The sequence below is a fragment of the Anser anser genome, assembly GCF_964211835.1.
Source record: "Anser anser genome assembly, chromosome: 12".
In the NCBI taxonomy this organism is placed as follows: Eukaryota; Metazoa; Chordata; class Aves; order Anseriformes; family Anatidae; genus Anser; species Anser anser.
The window spans coordinates 9,961,132-9,979,302 of record NC_139733.1 but is presented as its reverse complement, the minus strand read 5'-3'; the positions used below and the strand labels follow the sequence as shown (position 1 = coordinate 9,979,302).

Below are 18,171 nucleotides of genomic sequence, written 5' to 3'. Positions count from 1 at the left end.
CAGAGCCAAAAAAGAGAAGGTGGGCCAGGCTCCGGCTGCACGGGACAGCAGTGTGGCAGCACTGCCCCTTTGCCCTTGGTGCTTTTCCATTGGCAGGAAGTTCAGCTCTGTTCTGGAGTCCTGGAAGATGTTTTTGGGGTAGGAAAAACTGGGCAGTGATGCTCTCCCTTTCCTCCTTCCCAGCGCTGGGGTCCTGCTCCGCACCCTCGGCACGGCACGAGCACAGAGACGACTGCGCCTTTGCATCCCTCCCCAGGCTCCCTGCAAACACGCAGGTGTCCGTGCCCAGCTCCTCGCTCCAGATGCTGCAGTGCTCCGGTGAGGCCGGTGCTGGTGTTTGGTGCCACTAGAGGAAGGGGAGCAGGGGAGCAGGAGCCTTGTGAGGTACTGAGGCGATCAGCGCAGTGGCTGCAGCGGTGTCTTCAGGGCTCCCGGTGCCATGGACTGCCTGTGCCAGGTCTGCAGCGGCTCCGAGGCTGGCAGTGCCCCGGGTTTGGGCTTGTGGACCTTGCAGCAGCACGAGGAGGCTCTCTGCCAGCCCGGGTGGGCTCTGAGGAGGGGCTCACCGCTGCACCAGGCCCCAGCAGTGAGCATCAGCTGGGCTGGGGGTCAAGGTCTGGAAGTCCTTGAGGTGTTCGCCACCTGCTCTTTGCTAAGCTCCGTGGCTTTCTTCGCCCTCCGATGGGCAGGAGAGCGTTGGCAGCCAGCCCCAGCCCCAGCCTCCCGCGGGGGTGGGCAGGATCCGGGCGCGAGAGGAGGAGAGACGGGCTCCAGCCACCCCGTTCCCTACCAACGCAGCCCGTGCTGTGCGGAGGAAAGAGTTATTGACAAACAAGTTAGTGCTGTGAAAGAGAAATGCTGCAGCGCTTTGTGAAGCCGCCTCCTTGATCAATACTCGGCCATGGCTAAGCCGGCTGCCGACTGGATTTCAGATGATGGCTGCTGGGGTAATAAGAGCCCTGGGATCAACTGTCTCGGAGATTATTACAGGATGAGATGCTTCGCTGCTTTACAGTGTTTACTGAAGATTTATATTCCCTATGTGTATATAAGGGGGTTGTCTTTCTCTGCCGGTTGGTGATTTCTGATGGTGCACATACCGTGCCGCTATGGGTCACTCGGGGTTGTGGTGACAGTCACAATTTGGGGTGTCCCACGCGTGGAGGAGAGGCTTGGTGCTGGAGGAGAGGCTTGTGCCGTGCTTGTTCCTCCGTCCTGGAGGAGAAAGGGCTGCCAGGCCAGTTCCTGGGATACATTCCTGCCTGGGTTGTGTGTTGCTTGGCGTCCTCCTGCTTGTTTACTTTGAGCCTTCTCTTTTTAACCTTTTACCTGTGTTTTGTCGCTTTTGGAGGAGGACTGGGATGACGCGACGCGGTGTGGACCTGTGCGGCCCCGTAGCGAGGGGCTGTTTGCGTCCTCAGCACGGATGTCTCCTGCCAGCTGTTTGCTCAGGTGCTGGAGGTTAATGCACTTCGTGCCGCTCGGGAGGCGCTGAGATGAGGGTGATAACAGAGAGCGGAAGGGAAAATGAAGGCTTAGCAGGAGCAGCTCCCCACCGCAGCAAAACCAGCCGCTGCGCACGCCCTCGGTGGCTCTGGGGAGAAGTCAGAGCTGGGAAAAGCACACCAGGCTCCCTCGTGCACGGCGGGGAGGTAAAGAGGGTGCGAAGTCGCATTTCCCAGTCTCTGCTCACCTTTAAGCTGGTGCTGAGCTGGAACAGCAGGAAATCCGGCTTGGAGTGTGTTTCATTCCCTTCCCCTGGACAGCAGATCACAGCGTGGGTATATTAATCTGTTTAAGCCTCCAGTTGATGTATTTTTGTAGGGCACAGCAAAATGAGCAAACATCCTGAGCCCCCCTGCTCTACCCCAGCTCCGCAGCTCCCCAGGAGCATCAGCACAGGTGTGGGTGCTCTATTTCCTTGGGGACGCTTGGGGCACCGGGGTGGCACTCCTGCTGTTACGCTGCTTGGCCACCCATTGCAGAGGGTTTGCCGTAATCCTGTTTTATAAATCCAGCCTTGGCCTTTGGGCTCTCTGTATAGCTCTCCAGTCTCTGCTCGGCTGCCTCCCGAGTTAAATCCGCTGAGCTGAGCGAGTCGGGAACATCCAGGGCATACTTATGTGCCACGTCTGGGCTGGGAAGAGAGATGTAGCAGAGAGCATCGGGCCGTCCTCCTTTGGAAAACCACAGGGCGAGCAGCAGCCCTGCACTCGGACACAGGGAGCGGGGCCCTGGCAGGAGGAGCGCCGCACCGAGCGCGAAGGCGGCCGGGGCACGATGGAGACCCTGCGGCACCTTCTCCCCGCAGGCCCCCCCACGGACAGTCACTGTCGGGATCTTGAGAAAGCAATCCCTTGCAAATCTCCTGCTAGCCTTTTCTGACCGGCAGAGTTGTTTCGGTTCAGTGTTTTTAGTCTCTAAATCTCCTCTCCTTAGCCCTCAGTGGGTCCTTGGAGACGAACCGCGCTCCTCGGAGCGCGACGGCCAGGGCAGTACAGCCTGCTGGGAGTGTGGCCCTGTCCTCTGGCCAAGCCGGCAGGTGTTTCGCACCGGAGTGGTATTTTTGGTAATTCCTCTAATCGTTCCTGCTGCTTGAACCGCAAAATCGACAGCCACGTTTCTGGCCGTGGAGGACATGGGATGAGCACCAACAGGGAGCAGCGGTGCCACCAGGGTGCCGGAGCCCTGCTGCTGTTTCGGGAGCCAGTTTCCATTCGCCCGCTGGCCGTGTCTGCAGGCAGGGCTGCGCTCGGGCTGGCTGGGAGCCCACGCGGGAGCCCAGGGCACATGGCACTTGCTGCAGCAGCGCTTCGTGCCTGCGAGCGAGCAGCTTGTGGTGGCCCGTGCGCCCCGGGCATCTGGCAGTCCCTGCACGCAGTGCGGCTGGAGATGGACTGATTGATCCGCAGCACTTGACAAATAATGGTTTAATTGTTATTAAGGATTAGAAATAATCCTTGAGCTTTATCGATCACGATCACATTATTCACGATGAACCATTCCCCGAGCCTGCTGTCGTGGCTGGCCCCACCGGGCACCCTTCGCAGGAGGGAGAGCCAGAGGGGGACGGCAGCGGGCAGCAGAGCGGCAGTGCCGGCCTCCCCCTTCCCTCCTCGAGCTCTCGGTCTCCAGCACCGTGCTCGTCTCCCCCTGGAGCCAAAGGAGCCCGTGCAGGGCTGGCACAGCACCCTGGTATGGCCGTGCCACCCTACTGCCAGCTCCCCTGTCCCTATAATGTGCTGGTTATCAAAAAAAAGAACATCTGGATTTATTTTTTTTTCGTAAACAAAGTTTTGTCCAGATCGACTTGACAAATTGACATTTTCCAGAGGAAAAATATATTCCGCTGAAGTGCCTGTAGCGGGTGCAGCAGTCACTTAGTGCACCATTTGCAACACTGCAGGCACTTCGCACGAGGCAATGAATAGTTAAAGATGTCCATAAATCTTCCCCGGGCCCGCAATAAACAAACATGCTCTTATCAAGTATAGAAAAATGCATATTTCATCACTGCTGCCTTAAATGCGACTCGGAATAAATGCTCGCCCTTAATCAGCCATCTCAGTGTATAAACAGAGCACAAAAGCTGCTGGGGAGGGGATGTGGGATTTGGGCCGCAGCTTTTGCTAGCTGGAGCTGCAGGGTGTCTTGCACACCACGCACCAGCCCCCTGGGGCAAAACCGCCCCGAAAGGGAGCGATTCCTTGGCTTTTCTGTTTGGCCACGATGTCCCCGATCCTCTTCTCTCAGCGCCCCGAGCTGGAGGTGTTTAACTTCAGCACCCAGCCCATAGCTGCTCTCCCCCCGTGGCCGCTAGCTGTTGAAAGCAGGCGCTTTGGAAATCAAGATGGAAAAAGAAGAGATGAAATGAGGAAGTTCTGGCCAGCCTGGGCCGAGATTGCGCTGTGATGGAATATGCGTTCCCTTGCACCTGATAAGAACGAGCCGTGTTCTGCACGTGGCAAGATTCACGTCTCTGCCCGCTCGTTCCCTGCGCTTCGCTGCCCTCTTGGTGCCTGGCGGGGGCGTTGAGCTGCGGGCGCTGCCGCACCTGGTGTTGGTTGTGGGCACGATGAATTAGCAACGCCAGGGGCTTCTCTCCTCCACCGCGCTTGGGTCTGGCTCGGCTGTTTCTGCAACTGAGCCCCAGGGCTGTGCCAGGAGCTCCTTGGGTCGGGGCTGCTGCCCTGCTCTTGTGGGGTCCTGGGGCTCAGGGGGTGTCTGTAACTTGGGGACGGGGTTGAAGAGAGGTCCCAGCGGGGCTGGGTTGTGCGTGCTCTGCTCTACCGCTGCCCCTTCCTCCTCCTCATATCTGACTCGGGGGGCTGGAGGTGACCTGGGCTCCCTGCTCCCCATGCTCCGGCATGGCTTGCACAGCACAGAGCACGGCAGCACGTGCAGACGTGTGAGCACGGCGAGCCGTTAGCCAGGGACCTGCCGATGACAGCGGTGCCCGGGGAGCGAGGGATTAGCGCTGCAGCAGCGCCGGCAGCACGGCGCGTCTTGGCTGGCTGCGCCTCCCCACGACCCATGAGCTCTCTCGGGAGCCTTCCTGGGACGATGCGACAGCCTTGCTAGCCTCCTGGCTAATTAATGCCGTACAGATCAGCCGCTCAGCCCCTGCGGTCCAATGAGATCCTGACCGTTGCCAGCAGCCGCCGAGCTGAGGTGGCACAGCCCTGAGCGAGTTCAAGTGGCAGCGGTCCTGCCGGGGATGCCGGCTTGCTCCGAGAAGGGCCGGGGTACATGGAGCCGCGCAGCCCCTTGTGCCAGGCAGCCCTTCTCCAGGCACTGCTGCCCACGCCGTCTCCTCCTGCCCCAGCCACGTCCCCTGGTGCCACTGGTGCCCCAGCTCGGCACGGGCACTGCCCGACTCGTGTCACGCTCTCCACACTCACTTTTCCTCTCTCTCTTGCTTTGCAGAGGCTGGCCAACGCCGCGGAGAAGTTCCAGAAAGCCCACCACTGGCAGGACAACATCCGGGTAAGGCTCCGGCTCGCTCGCCCCAACCTTCCTTCCGCTTGCCCTCCTGGCCGCTGAACCCCCCGAGGTGCTGGGGACACTCACGGTGACGCTCTCCATGTCCCCTTCCTGCTCCCTGTCCCTCAGCTCTTCCCACCTTGCTCCCCATGATTTTTAAGGCGGGTGCTGCCCGTGCCACCTGGACGCCCCTGCCATCCCCAGCCCCAGCCCTAACGAAAGCCGACAAAGCAGTTCTGGTGGGAGCAGGCAGAAGGTGAAGGTCGAGCAAAGTCAAGCATTTTGGCGTTGGGTTCCAGGGAGGGGTTTTCAGGGCGGGAGCAGCCGGCCTGGCGCTGGCGGAGGGCAGCGGCTCACGTGCCAGCCCCGCCTGCAGCACCCAACAGCAGTGCCAGGCAGGGCTGCTGCTGGGGGAAGGAGCAATCTCGGCTGGGAGAGGGAAGATGTTGTTTTAATGATTGCATTTGACTTTGTAATTATGGCAGTGATAACGCTCAGCGGGAATCTGAAGTATTCTGCCTGGAAATGCTCTCAAATTCTAGCAGTAATACAAAAGGAAGGAAAGATTGTTTTCCTTTCGGCGCAAACGGAGCCTACAATAAAAAAAGTCTGAGCCACCCACCCCTTCCTCCAGGCCGGGCCAGATCCTGCCCTGCCGCGGGACCCCCCTGCAGTAGCCGAGGGGCCGGCCCAGGGCCAGCCCTGCTGCTGGGCCCTTGCGGGGTGCCGGGTGCCGGGGTGCCGGGGTGCCGGGGTGCCATTCCTCATCCGCCCGGGGCTGCAGCACAGGCAGGTCTCTGCGTGCAGGCGGTGCTGTACCCCCGGTGACATCCCCACAGCGGTGGCCTCTGTCCCGTCCCTCGCCATCCCCGGTGTCCGAGGCAGTGGCGTGGCTCAGGGGGCAAGCCCAGCCCTCGGGGTGAGTGATGCCCCTGGGAAGGACACGGCTGTCACCACCGGGCTCCCGGAACACGTTTCTTTGTGTAACGAGCCCCGCGCTTGGTCAGCAGTGGCATTTGTCAGAGGAGGAACCTCTTCTCCTTCATTGCGCCGGTCCCTGCGTGTTGCTGGGGCTTTGCGCCTGCCCGTGCTTCTAGTCCGTCCTGTCCACCAGCAAAGGGGATGTGGCTACTTTGCAGTGCTTGGTTGCCAAATGAGGGTGGTCAGATGTCTCCACTGGACTTGCAAACAGAACCAAAGGTGGAAAGAGAAGTTGTGGAGGAGAAGAGAATAGGACCTGAAGCCAAATCCTGCTCTAGTAGACTCTCCTGCCATTGGTGATGATCACCAAGCACAAGATTGAACGTGGAGAGGAAGACAAAGGACGAGCAGAAAACAAGGCAAGGTGTCGAGCTGTTCAGTTTGTGATTGCCACGTGGCTGGCTAGCGATGGGCACCCACAGCCAGTCCCTGTCCCACCAGGAGCTGTGTCCTGCAGACACCTGCAGACACTGATCTCTCAGGGCCTTCAGGGAGCGTGCCATGCCACTTGCAGGGTGAAACGCGCGGGGTTGCCGCAGGCTGGCTGGGTGCGCCGGGTCCTCGGCAGAGCCACGGAGAGCAGCAGAGCATCAGGACAGCAGCAGGCAGGGGAGGTGAACTGGGTGAAGGCAGCCACATCAACGTCTCTTGCCTCGCTTACAAAAGGTGAGGTGTCCCCACTGGCTGTCCTGTCCAGCAGACAACTGGTACCCCGCTCACCAAGGCTTTTCTGCGTGAAAGTGCTGCCGAATTACTGGCACTTCTTGCCTGAAGACAAGTGGAGGAGACATTAAGAGTTGGGTGAGCACCGCAGCTGGGGTTAGATGCCCCTCCAAGCTCAGCAGGACCATGAGCCCTGGAAGAAAACCTCCCCTGGGTCTGTTCCTCAGCAGTTACGCAGGTTTTAGCCCAAATTTCCTCCCATCTTGCACAGAAACAGCTGGCTTGGAGTCGCGATGCTTCAGGTCCAGGCGAGGTGGATGCTCGGCTGCTGGGAAACAAAGATTTGGCGCCGCTCCTTCTGTCGGGTCGTTTGTCCCCTGAGCCACCCGTGCTCAGGGCAGGCAGAGCCGGAGCAAGGACACCCGGGTGCTTCTGCTCATCCCCACGGGAGCCATGGGCGGCCGCCGTGCCGCAGGTCCCCCTCCGCAGCCCCAGATCGCTCCCTCTCCTTCCAGGGCGCCCTTGGTGATGGAAACCACGCCAGGAGCAGCCGCAGCGCTGGGGAGCTCTTGGCTCATTTTGCCATTCGCGGCACAAACCTTTCAGAAATCCACTTTCGCAGAAAAATATTTTTAATAGCACTGCTTGCTACCACTTAATCAAGGTAATTAGGAGCGAGTCACCCAGAAACAATGTGCGGCGATGCGTCACCGCGGAGCTTGCCGCGGCTTTATCAGGACAGCCCAGAGCTGGGACGCTTGATGGACTGGCGGGTGGAGGGGCTGCGTTGCGGTTTGCGAGCCACCAGGTAGAGCGTGCCACCTCCTGGCCCTCCGCCTCCTGCCGTGCTGCACGCCGGGGCTGTGCCGGGCCCCTGCTGCGGGAGCAGCCCCGCGGGGACGCCCGCGGGTGACAAGGGCCGCGGCAGCGCCCGCGGCGTCACCGCTCGTCGCAGCTCTCCTGCCTCCCCACCGAGCGGCTTGCTGGCTTTGGCCGTAGCTCTCCCTTCCTCTCGCGGCGTGTCATTTTATAACCTCAAGCCGGAGTTTATGACAGATTGCACCGAGTGTGGTTATTTTTGTGTTTCCATCTGAATGCGTGACGGCAGATGCTGAGTGTTTGCAATGCATTAGTGCTAATGGCAGGACCATTAAACATTAGAGTCGCTCGCTGCAGATGGGTTGCTATGGAAGTTCAGGGGAAAATGAAACAAGAGCAGGAGCGAAAACGGCTGCTAGGCTGTTTCCAGCAGTCGCTCAGAACCGATCTCTGCATGGAAAGTTTCTTTTCCTCGCTGTTGCTGGGCTTTTCGGTTTTCCCCCCTGCGCGCCACTCCCAGACCTCGGCAGCAGGCGTGGGAGCAGCGGTGCCAACCCACCCTGCCCTGCAGCACGCCGCCGTGCGTGCTGCCCCTCAGCTCCCTGCTCAGCCACCTCCTCTCCGACCCCGCACTCAGCTTTCCCTCAGGGCTTTCCCTCGGGGCTCGGATGTTTTTCCAGCCCTTCAAACCTGTCCCAGCACCGGCAGCCCCATCTCGGCTGTGCGCGTGCCACGGCACACAGGAGCAGGCAGGGCTCGGCACCATCCCTGCGGGAGATGCCCCCCAAAACGAGTCACAGCTTGGGACTGATTTTCGCTGCTCCCTCATCTGCCTCTTCCTCTCACTTTACCATGCAAGGCCGGTGCTTGCCCACGCCTCGGGGTCCCCAGCCTGAGCGCAGGGCAGTGACCACTGGCCAGTGGTGGCAGCCGAGCCGGTGGGCACGGGGACCGTGGCCAGATCTCAGGGCGTCATCGTGGCTGCGTGTCGGTTTTCTGGGCGGCCGGAGCTATTTGGCCCTTTAAGGGACACTTAGACACTGCAGAAAGCCAAGCCCACATTTATGTGCACTTGGCAGGATTATATAAATTGCCTTTAAAAGTTGACTTCTTTATAAGCCATTTTCTGCTTCATAAAATGTTTATTACTGTTGCTTTTCTCCCAGTTCTTCTTCCTCACTTCATTTTTTCATTGCTACACCAGAAAGCTCTCCTCTTCCTCCTGCTGCCCCTCTGCCTCCCCTCTCTCCGTATGTTTCAGATGCAAAGTGCTTCTCTTTGGGTCCCGTCCCAGTGGCAGGGAAATCGTCTCAGGATTTAACTCCCCTCCCAGGGCTCGGCACATTTCAGCACGACGTCTGCTTTGCTGTTTTGTACCTGCTTCTCCGAGCGTGCGATTTATGGGGCAGCTTCCCCGTAACAAGCCCACATGCCACCCCTTTATGACGGACGTATTTCCCAAGCAGATTCCCATGTAGCACGCTCACCGAGCTGCACTGGGCTGACTTGATGGCGTAATTTACACCCAGTGATTTACATGCTGCGGGTGGGGACGTGGGGGTTTGTGCCGCATGCACCTTGCCCAGGGAGCAGCCGGCACAGAGACGCTGGGGCTGCTCCAGCCACCTCGATCGGGGCGCTTGAAGGGTCGGCACCCTGCAGACCCTTCCTCATTTAAAAGCAATCGCCACCCGCTGAGCTGCAGGTAGAGCGGGCTGCAAGAAGGGGCTGTCAGAAACGTCACTCCGGGAAATGCCGTTTTTATTTTTCCGGCAGTGTTTTTCTTCTCTGGGCTTTGCAAGGAGCAAGACGCGTGTCCGGTGCCGTGATCCCGGGCGGTCCCTCGCAGAGCAGCTTCCCTGCTCACGTGCTTCGCCCGAGAACGAATCCAGCCGATAGTGCGGAGGGACGTGTCCTCGCCCAGGTGGCGCGGGTGCCGAGCATCTCCTCGTGCGGGTCCCCACGGGCAGGAGTGCCAGGATGGCCGAAAGAGGAATGACACAGGATTTACACCCCGTGCGGTGTGGGAGGACGCGGGAGGTGCGGCGTTACAGCCCGCGTCTTGCAGCTGAAAGGCAGCGGAGGCCGTTAGGGTGATTGAACACGGTGCTCGTTTGGGGGCGAAACGCTGCGCGCTTTGGGAAATATTTCTTCCCGCTTTCAACCAGCTCCGGAGCCACGTGCGCTCAGCACGGGGCTGCCCAAAATGGTCCCGCTAGGAGCCGCCACGCAGCTCAGCCACAGAAAGGCACGCCAGGTTTTGGGCAACCAAAAAGCAGGCTTTAAGCACGGGGTGAAGCACGGCGCTTTCTGCTCGGGGTAGGTTTGGGGTAGCCAAGCAGTGCTGTGCCGTGCCGTGCCACAGAGGCAGCAGAGGGAGCCCAGGCCTCCCTCCAGCCCCGCGGTGCTCCCTCCATCAATAATTCCCACGTGCAAACAAGGAAGCAAATAACAAAGCCCAGATAATTTCAAGCTCCATTAGAAACGAAACTCAGGGGAAAACAGGATCACTGTTTGCCAAATGGGGAAGGACAGGATGAATAACAGAGATTTCTCTCCCAGGCTCTCGGTGGGGACTGCAGAAGAGCCCAGCACAGTGATGGGGGAGCGCGGCTGGGTGCCCCGCTCCGTGCCGGCGCCACGAGCAGCGGCCGTGCCGCGCCGTGCCGAGATGCTGCTGGCTATTTCTCTCTCCCCCGGTTTGCTGTTTTACAGGGCCGCACCAGGCTTGGCGTTCAAAGCATCCTTAGAAGGGCAAATGCAAGTTCCTTATCCCCGTTTCATTTTTCTCCTCCTTTAATTACAGATCCTACTTATCGGCTGAGAACAGAAAGATCGTCGCCGTAACCTTGCACTTGCCCTTGTAGAAGGTTTACCTAAAAAGTTAGAAAATAAAATCAAATACTCTAATTTGCAGTCGTCTTGCCATTTCAAACCCAGTTTTCATTACAGCACAGAAAGTGCATTGAAGCTGTGTTTATAACCCCCTTTTAGATAACAAATCACATTTTCTTTTGGCTGGCGAGTGTGTAGAATTGATATTTTTTTTTTCAGTTTAATGGGTTTGTGTGTTCAGGAATGATCTCCATCAACTGAGAGTCTTTATTGTGTTTGATATAATGTCAGCTTTCATTACGCTCTGAGAATTACTGTGTTAAAGCACCAACCTTGCTGTAGAGCCATTCTGGCCGAAAGTAGAACAAGAAAAATCATTCACAAAAAACGCGGGGCCGTGCTGCTCACTCTTGAAAGAAGTGGACGTGCCTCGAGGGGCTCCTCTCACCCCGTCGGCGTGGGATGGACCGGGTGACCCGTGCTGGTGCCAGGGGCACGCCAGCTGCCGGCTCTCCTCTGCACCACACTGTGCCGTGCCGTGCCGTGCCGTGCCGTGCCGTGCCGTGCCATGCTGTGCCTTCCCCTGCTGTGCCCCACGGGGCAGGGTGTCCTGGTACCCACGGGCGCTGCCATCCCCGTGGTGCCCAGGAGGGGAGAGGCAGGCGTGTCCTGGGCGAGCGCGGGCGGACGGGAGGCGCCGCGTGGTGAAGGATGGTCGGCGAGGCGTGATCAGATAAAGCGTCTTCTTGGGGAGATGAGAGAAGTGTTGACGGGTCACTTAAATATTTCCCCAGCTCTGTCGGAGAGGCAGAGGGAGGAAATTGCTTTAAAAAAAAAAAAAAAAAAAAGATGCCAAGGCGGATTGTGAAGACTGTTTCCACCTGTCCTTGGGAGTGCGTATGGTCTGCGCTGCTGAGTGCGCTAAGGGGGCCTGCACGGAGGGGCCTGCGAGGGGAGACGTGTTCTGGCGCATCCAACAGCCTGTGGTGGCTGTGCCAGGGAAAGGTTCATCGCAGCGTGGAAAATGAGTGGCAGCTCTGAATAATCCCCTGTCCCTACCTTGCCCTGCACACCGGCGAGAGCTGCGCCAAGCACCAGGGGCTGGCTTGCAAAGGAAAGGCGCATCTATAAGCAAATTCTGTTGTTATTTCTGTGTGCTTAATGGGTCAGGGACACGAAGAACTCTGTAAATATTTACTGCCCGTTATAAATGCTGATGGCAGTGGAAAGACCTGCGTGTGAGCAGAGCGGCTGGCGCTTTGCGGGCGCGCCGGCTCCCTTTTTGCTCTCCCCAGGCGCTGGTGGCACCAGCCCCAGGCCAGGAGGGCCGGGCTGTGCCCGGGTCTGAGCAGCCACCACGCGCCGCCACAGGGCCCGTGAGGCCCCGGCGTGTCCTGGGTCACGGCACCACCCATCCCCGTCCCCCGGCTCCGTCTTCCCCACCGCCCTCCGAGTTGCTCCTAGTGGCCTCGGAGGAAAACCGCTGCAGGATTTGGTTCTTCCCAAGCTAATTAAGTCTGGAAAGAGATTTCATGGCCGCAGGGGTCACCCGTGCTGCTCAGCAAAATGAAACCCGCGGCTGGGGGGCTGAGAGGGACCAGAATCAATGCAGTGCAGCGGGAGCTACCTGCACAGTCTCGCTTAGGAGCCGCAGTGCCCCTAGGGCTTATGATTAGCAGAATGACCCTTACGAGACACCAGCAAGAAATCCAGAGGAGGACAACAGATCCACGGGAGAAGGATTAGCCAGCTCAGGTGATCTTAGAGAAAAGCGAGAGAAAAAGAGCTACGGAGCCCAGCATTAGCGCAGGTGTCAAAGGCTTCGACCGCGCTCTCAGCTGCTGCAGAAGTGACGGTGGAGGCTGTAGTTTGCCCTAGTGAGCGTGGGGTGCCCAGTGTACCCGCTTTGACCAGGCACCGCTGCCCTGGGGAGCAGGCGGAGCCCATGGCACGCGCTGCAAAGTGTCCAAAACGTCTCGTCCCTGCCGGGGCGGTGCCAGCCGTCCCACGAACACGAGCCCCGCAGCTGCAGCCTCCATCCAAGGTTTCTGCGGGGCTGCGGCAGCGCTGCGTGGGACGTGCGCCACTTGCCACCTCGTCGGGCTGGTAACACCGCGGCTTCAACCCTGCCGGGCTGCAGCGCTGCCATCATCAGAGCGCTGACCTTTCTAATGTTATTTTTAGTTGCTGGAATTGTGAAAAAAAAAGTCCTATTTCAGTGCCTGTGGAAGCTGGGGAGGAGATGGTGCCTGCTCCCCATGGGCTCTCCACTGTGCTGGCACCGGAGCCTTTCCAGCCCTGGTCCTTGTCCTTGTGTTCCGGAGCTCAAACCTCATCTCCGAGCGCATAGCATGGATCACGGTGCTGGAACAGCATCCTCTTGAGCAGCTGGAGAGGAATCGGCTTGTAGCTCTCAAGCAGCTCACAGGCTGCTTTAATTAATTAGCTTCTCGTGTAGGGGCTGAGCTGGAGGAGCGGGAGCACTGGGGCTGTTCGGGAGGACCCAGGGGAGACACACGGGGCCTGGGGTCCCCAGCGAGGCGCTGGCCCGGGGCAGCCCCACAGCCCCGTCCAGGAGGGGACCCCAAAATGTGAGGGCTTGGTGCCGGCACCCTGCTTCCTGGGTGGCTTCACCAGCTTTTGCAGATTGCTCCGTGATTGCACTTAACTCCCAAGGTGATTTCCACGTACCTGAAGGCTAAAATTACCCCGTGCTTCTCCTGTAGCGATGCTCGCAGTGCCGTCACGCAGCTGCTGCGGGGGGATGACGGGGGAGCACAGGGGCAGTGGTTAACCCAGTGCCTGCCTCCCTTCCACCAGTTCAAACCAGCAACATGCTCCTGCACAGGCTCATCTGCAAGAGGCGAGGGCTCTGCTTGGGGGCTCTCGCCCCGAAATCCCTCAATATCTTCACCCACTTGTTTTCTTTATTGGTATTTATTCTGAAAGACTCCAGAAATACCAGTGCTATTTACACAGGCCGTGCGCTTGATTTAACGTGGACCAGAGGAGGAGGAAGAGAGAATTAGGTGAAGAAGAGCATGGCTTTAAAGGCAAATATGAGGGAGAGGAAATTGTGGGGCTCCCTGCTTCCCCTCGGGAGACGCCAGCATCCCTGGGATGGCTGCGAGGGGCACCAGGATGGGGTTGCGGTGACGCTGGCTGTCCCGCACGTGCTGTGTCACCTGCACAGACCTCGCCCGAGGCATGGAGCGGGGACAGGAGGGCACCCGACTGCTCCTGGAGTCATCAGTGCCATGGTTTCGGACTCCCCAGCCATGGAGGAGGTCCCTGCTCCCCATGTACCAGTGACACCGGCCGGTTCTTCCCCTCACCACCACAGGAGCGGGGCCACCGCGTGCCAGCGGGGAACGGAGCTTTTCGGAGGAGCCGGTGGGAGATAAAATGAGTAACAAAGCACCTTCTGGATGGCTGTTGTTAGTCACACTCACTTCTGATTAAAGATCATTAGACATGAAATTAGCTCGTTTGTGTTACGGGTCTCCCAGGGGTTCCTTTAATTACGGCGTGCAGATGGCCGCAGACCTGGGGGGACGCGGCGCAGGCAAGGGGCAGGGGCGTGCGCGGGGCCGCGGCGGTGCGAGGAGGGTGCCGGGAGGCCATCCGGAGAGAAATTAATTTTTTCCCTCTTCTTGTTGTTGTAAACCCCTCAGCATTTCACAACAAATCACAGATAATTAATAAGTACATTCCCTTAATGACTAGGCTTTTTAATAGCAGAAATTGGAAGATGCTGCTTCGTGGTTTTTTTTTCACTTTCCCCTCTCGGCTCTTCCTTATTGCGGCAGTCGGAGCCGGAGGGGCTGCAGAGGAGGATGCTGAAGCCACCGTTGGCAGTCCCCATCCTGCTGGGGCGTCACCAGGAGCAGTGAGCCAGGGTGCTGAGTGTGCTGGGGACAGCCACTCGGCCACGCTGTCCCCAGTCCCCAGCTCTGGTGGCACGGCCGCCCCAGGCTTTCGTCCAGCAGCCACTAGGGACTTCGCCCCGGCCTCACTCCCCTCCTGGGTGGCTCAGCGATTTGCCCCGATCTCCTGAAGCTGGGTTTCCACCCTCCTTGGCTGCTCTGAGCGCGGCTGCCTTGCCTCTTTAAATAATAGCAGCACGGAGCATCGCAGACCGCTGCCTGGGCTCTGCGGCGCAGGGGAGAGGGGTGGTTGTGCACGGCGGCCGCTGCGGGCTGCTGGAGCAGCAGGCAGACATGTCACCCCGCCATCGCCGCCTGCCTTCGTGCTCGCATCCCTGCACGCAGAAGAGAGCCCCCAAGTGCCCTTTAATTACCCCTTTTGATGGGAGATGAAATTCTGTTTTGACAGTATTACTGCTCTCTGAATTGCCTGCCTCTTTATGAATGTTATCAGCTGCCTCACGTCCTAGCAGGCAGGGAAGAGGAGTCTGAGCAGGCCTTTCTGCCTAAATAGCTTCTAAATACCCCAAATTAACGACGCGCATTTGCGTGGAAGCGAGGATGCTGCTCGCCCGTTTCAGGCACACGGGAAGGAGGGGAGGGACGGCCACCCCGCTGCGCTCCTCTGCCCGGCTCTGCCGCAGCTCCCGCAGCGGGACCGGAGCACCCCGGGTGCGGGGACACGCGCAGCCGTGTGTCACACCGGTGGCACTGTCCCGGGGCTGTTTGGCCACGCAGGAGGCGGCCAGGTCCTCGGAGGGCAGGCACGGGACATGGAGGGTCCCGGCACTGTCCCCATGGCAGCCTGGGGCAGGCAGGGCGGCGTCCCCAGCGGTGCGGTGGCTGGTGGAGGCACAGAGGGATGGGTAAGGGGGAACGGGGGCGGTGATGGAGACCCCCATGGGTCCATCCACGATGGGCACTAACCCAGCTGCCCCCTCTCTCTGCAGGAGGAAGACATCGAGTACTACGACTCCAAGGCAGACACGGAATACGTGAGTACCGTGAGTACCGTGAGTACCCCTGCTGCGCCGCGGGCACGGGCTCCTCCCTGTGACCCTCGCTGGGGCTGTCCCACGCCGCTGGCGGGGCTGCCCGGGGGTCCCAAGCTCCACGATGGGCACAGCGTGGCTGTCCTCATCCATCTGTACCCCCGGCGCTGGGCCCAGGAGCAGCCAGGTGGGCAGGTCCCTCTGCTGCTGCGAAAGTTTCTAAAATTAAAGCTGGCATCTGAAATTCAAATGAAGAGCAAATCTTTAATTAGAGACCGAAGCTAATTCTCTGCCCCCCTCCCGGCACAGCCGTCCTGTGATTTCTGGCAATCAGGGCTTTAAATCCACACCCGACAGCTCCGCTCTGCCCATGCTCCCGAGGGGGCTGGCGTTTGCCCGCGTCGCCCGCGCTGGTGGCACGCTGGGGACATCGTCGCAGGGCTCGCAGGTGGGGGTCAGCAGGGCCAGATCCTGACTTCTGTTGTACGGGCCCTGCCAGGAGCAATGTCTGACCTGGCCTTGGGCAAGCCCAGGGGGTCTTGCATCCTTGCTCCATCCCACCGCGACTGTCCCGTGCATTAAAGCAGATTTTGGGTCAAAGTGGAGAAAAAAATGGCTGGCACTCGAGGAGAGGGAGGGAGCAGGGAGGGCGGCAGCTCCGAGCCCAGGAGACACAGAGCAGGACTGAGCCATCTGTCAGGCTGGGCAGGGCTTCTGCTGTCACTGCAGGGCAGGGGACAGGGGACCTGGACGTCCCCGCTGCCCACAGCTGGCCGCTGTCACCCGGCACCAGCTCCCTGCTGGTGCCATTGCTGCTGCCCAGTGAAACCCCAGCCAGTTTACTTCCAGCAAAGGTAACGGAGAGAAAAGGAGATGATGCTGAAATAAAAAAAGGAGGGAGATGATAGCAGAAGGTCTGAATCGAGCTAAATAGCGGTCTTTCCATCTTTTCTTTATTTTGCCTCAATTCTTATATTTAAATTGAGTAGGATCTTGCTGAAATGAAGTTAGTTCTGATAGACAATGCCTATTCAATGTAACTGGGACTTATTCACGAGCCTTATGGCACGTTTAACAAGGGGGAGGAAGAAATGAGCTTCCTATTCATTTTGCTCGCACTCGGCTCCACTATCTTCCTAAACAGATTTGGGATTTCGTAGTGGTTTTTAACAACTGGGATAGCAGAAAATTTTCCTGGGGGACCACAAGGCTCTCCACATGTTTACAGAAGCAAAGTTTTCACCGTTTCCTGCTAGCAAGGGATGCAAAATTTATCCACGGAGAAGCGTTGAAATCAGCAGCCACTCTCCGTTGGGTATCACAGGCAGAACAACGCAGAAATGAAGCGATTTTCAGTTTTTATTATTCCGCGTATGGCAGGGGATGATGCTGAAATCAGGCCAGCGTCCTCGGGGATGTGCCGTTCTCTGCTGGAAGGGTTTCCCAGGCTGTAAAGTGGGGTTTCGCTGCTGCAGTTGCAGAGTTGTCCCCATGGCACAGCAGCACCCATCGGGGCCTGGCGTCCGCCCTTGGGGGGACATCTGTGCAAGCCCCAGCCCTCGTCCCCATCCCTGTCCCCTGCAGGACCGGTCCCCCTGCGGTGCCTCTGGGAGCAAACCTGGGCTTCGTGCCGGGTGGCTCTGCTGACCCTGCGGCACTGAGAGGTGGCAGGGCTGGAGGGGGTCTTTGCTGCGGCCGCGCAGAGGGCTCGGAGTCATTTCTGTGCTGGGAAATGCAGATTTGTGCCAGCTGAACATGCCCTTGGGGGGGGAGCAGAATTCAGCGCTTAAAGCAATTAGAAGTCGGATGTTTTCCTTTTGCCACCCTCTGAACAGAATATTTTCACTTCTCCAAGGCAGCAATCCGGTCTGCTGGTGCAGGGGGATGGAGGGCTGCAAAAAGAGAGGAGATAGGGCTTCTTGACCCAAAACGTTTTGTTCCTGTTTTGTTAAGAAAAAAAAAAAAAAAAAAAAAAAAAAACTTTATTTTTTTTAGGCAGGGATAAACAGCAGGGATAAACAGGCAGGGATAAAAAGCAAGCTAAAAACTGTTTTTTGCCAGTCGGGAGCTAAAGCTGGGTTTTCCAGGCAGCTCTTCCTGCAGCAGCCCTGCTGCAGAACGACCCTGAGCACTGCCCCATGTCCGTGCGGTGGCTGCACTGGGGCTCGGCTCCACCACGCCGCGCTCCTGCTCCCCTTCCTCAGTGGGATGTGGGGAGAAGATGGGATGAAAAATCTCGTGGGTTGAGGTGAGGACAGGGAGGTCGCTCACCAGTTACTGTCACGGGCAAAACAGACTCAGCGTAGGGAGACCGATGGAATTTATTGCCAGTTGCGAACGGACGAGAGCAGTGAGGGCTGAAGGCCAACCCAAACCACCTCCCTCGTCCTCCCTCTGCTGCCTCCCCCCAGCAGCAGGGAGCGGGGCTGCGCTCAGTCCCCAGCGCCGCGTCCCCGCCGCTCCTTCACGCTCACCGCCTGCCCTGCTCCACGTGGGGTCCCTTCCCGAGCCGGTCCCGCGTGGGCTGCCCACAGCCCGCAGCTCTTCGAGCACCGCTCGGTGTGGGCCCGCACCGCGGGGTCTGTCTGTCGGGAGCAAACGGCCCCAGCACGGGTCCCCCCCTGGGGACGGCTCCCCCCGGGCCTCCTGCTCCTGCGTGGGCTCCTCCACGGCCACGCCGTGGGGATCTGCTCCGCGGGGTGCCCGGGGGCTGCAGGGGTCAGCCTGCTCCACCGTGGGGCTGCTGCCCTGGCACCCGGAGCACCCCCTGCCCGCCTTCCTCCCTCGCCCCTTGCCAGCCCCGGCACCGCGGCACCGCTCCTCGGCTGCACAGGGGGGAGGGAGGAGGGGGAACGAGCCCTGAAATGTCAGCAGCAGATGAAGGGTGTTGGAAAATTTAATCTTCCAACTTCCTCGACTCATGTGACATTTGGATTTCCTCCCGATAAGCTATCAGCCCGAGAAGTTTCTTT

General features: G+C 59.1%; 1 protein-coding gene across 4 annotated transcripts in view; it reads left to right on the top strand.

Moving 5' to 3' along the window:
• The window catches only part of CACNA2D2 (calcium voltage-gated channel auxiliary subunit alpha2delta 2), a 193,692-nt gene that overhangs the window by 148,325 nt on the left and 27,196 nt on the right, over window positions 1-18,171 (top strand). For 2 of the 4 annotated variants that reach the window (XM_083795830.1, XM_083795828.1), the window contains exons 4-5: window positions 4,927-4,986; window positions 15,158-15,202. In XM_083795830.1, coding sequence (XP_083651956.1) covers window positions 4,927-4,986; window positions 15,158-15,202 — 105 coding nt within the window. Of the gene's footprint in view, window positions 1-4,926; window positions 4,987-15,157; window positions 15,212-18,171 lie in introns of all 4 variants that reach the window. The other 2 variants (XM_083795829.1, XM_083795827.1) reach the window with 1 other exon arrangement.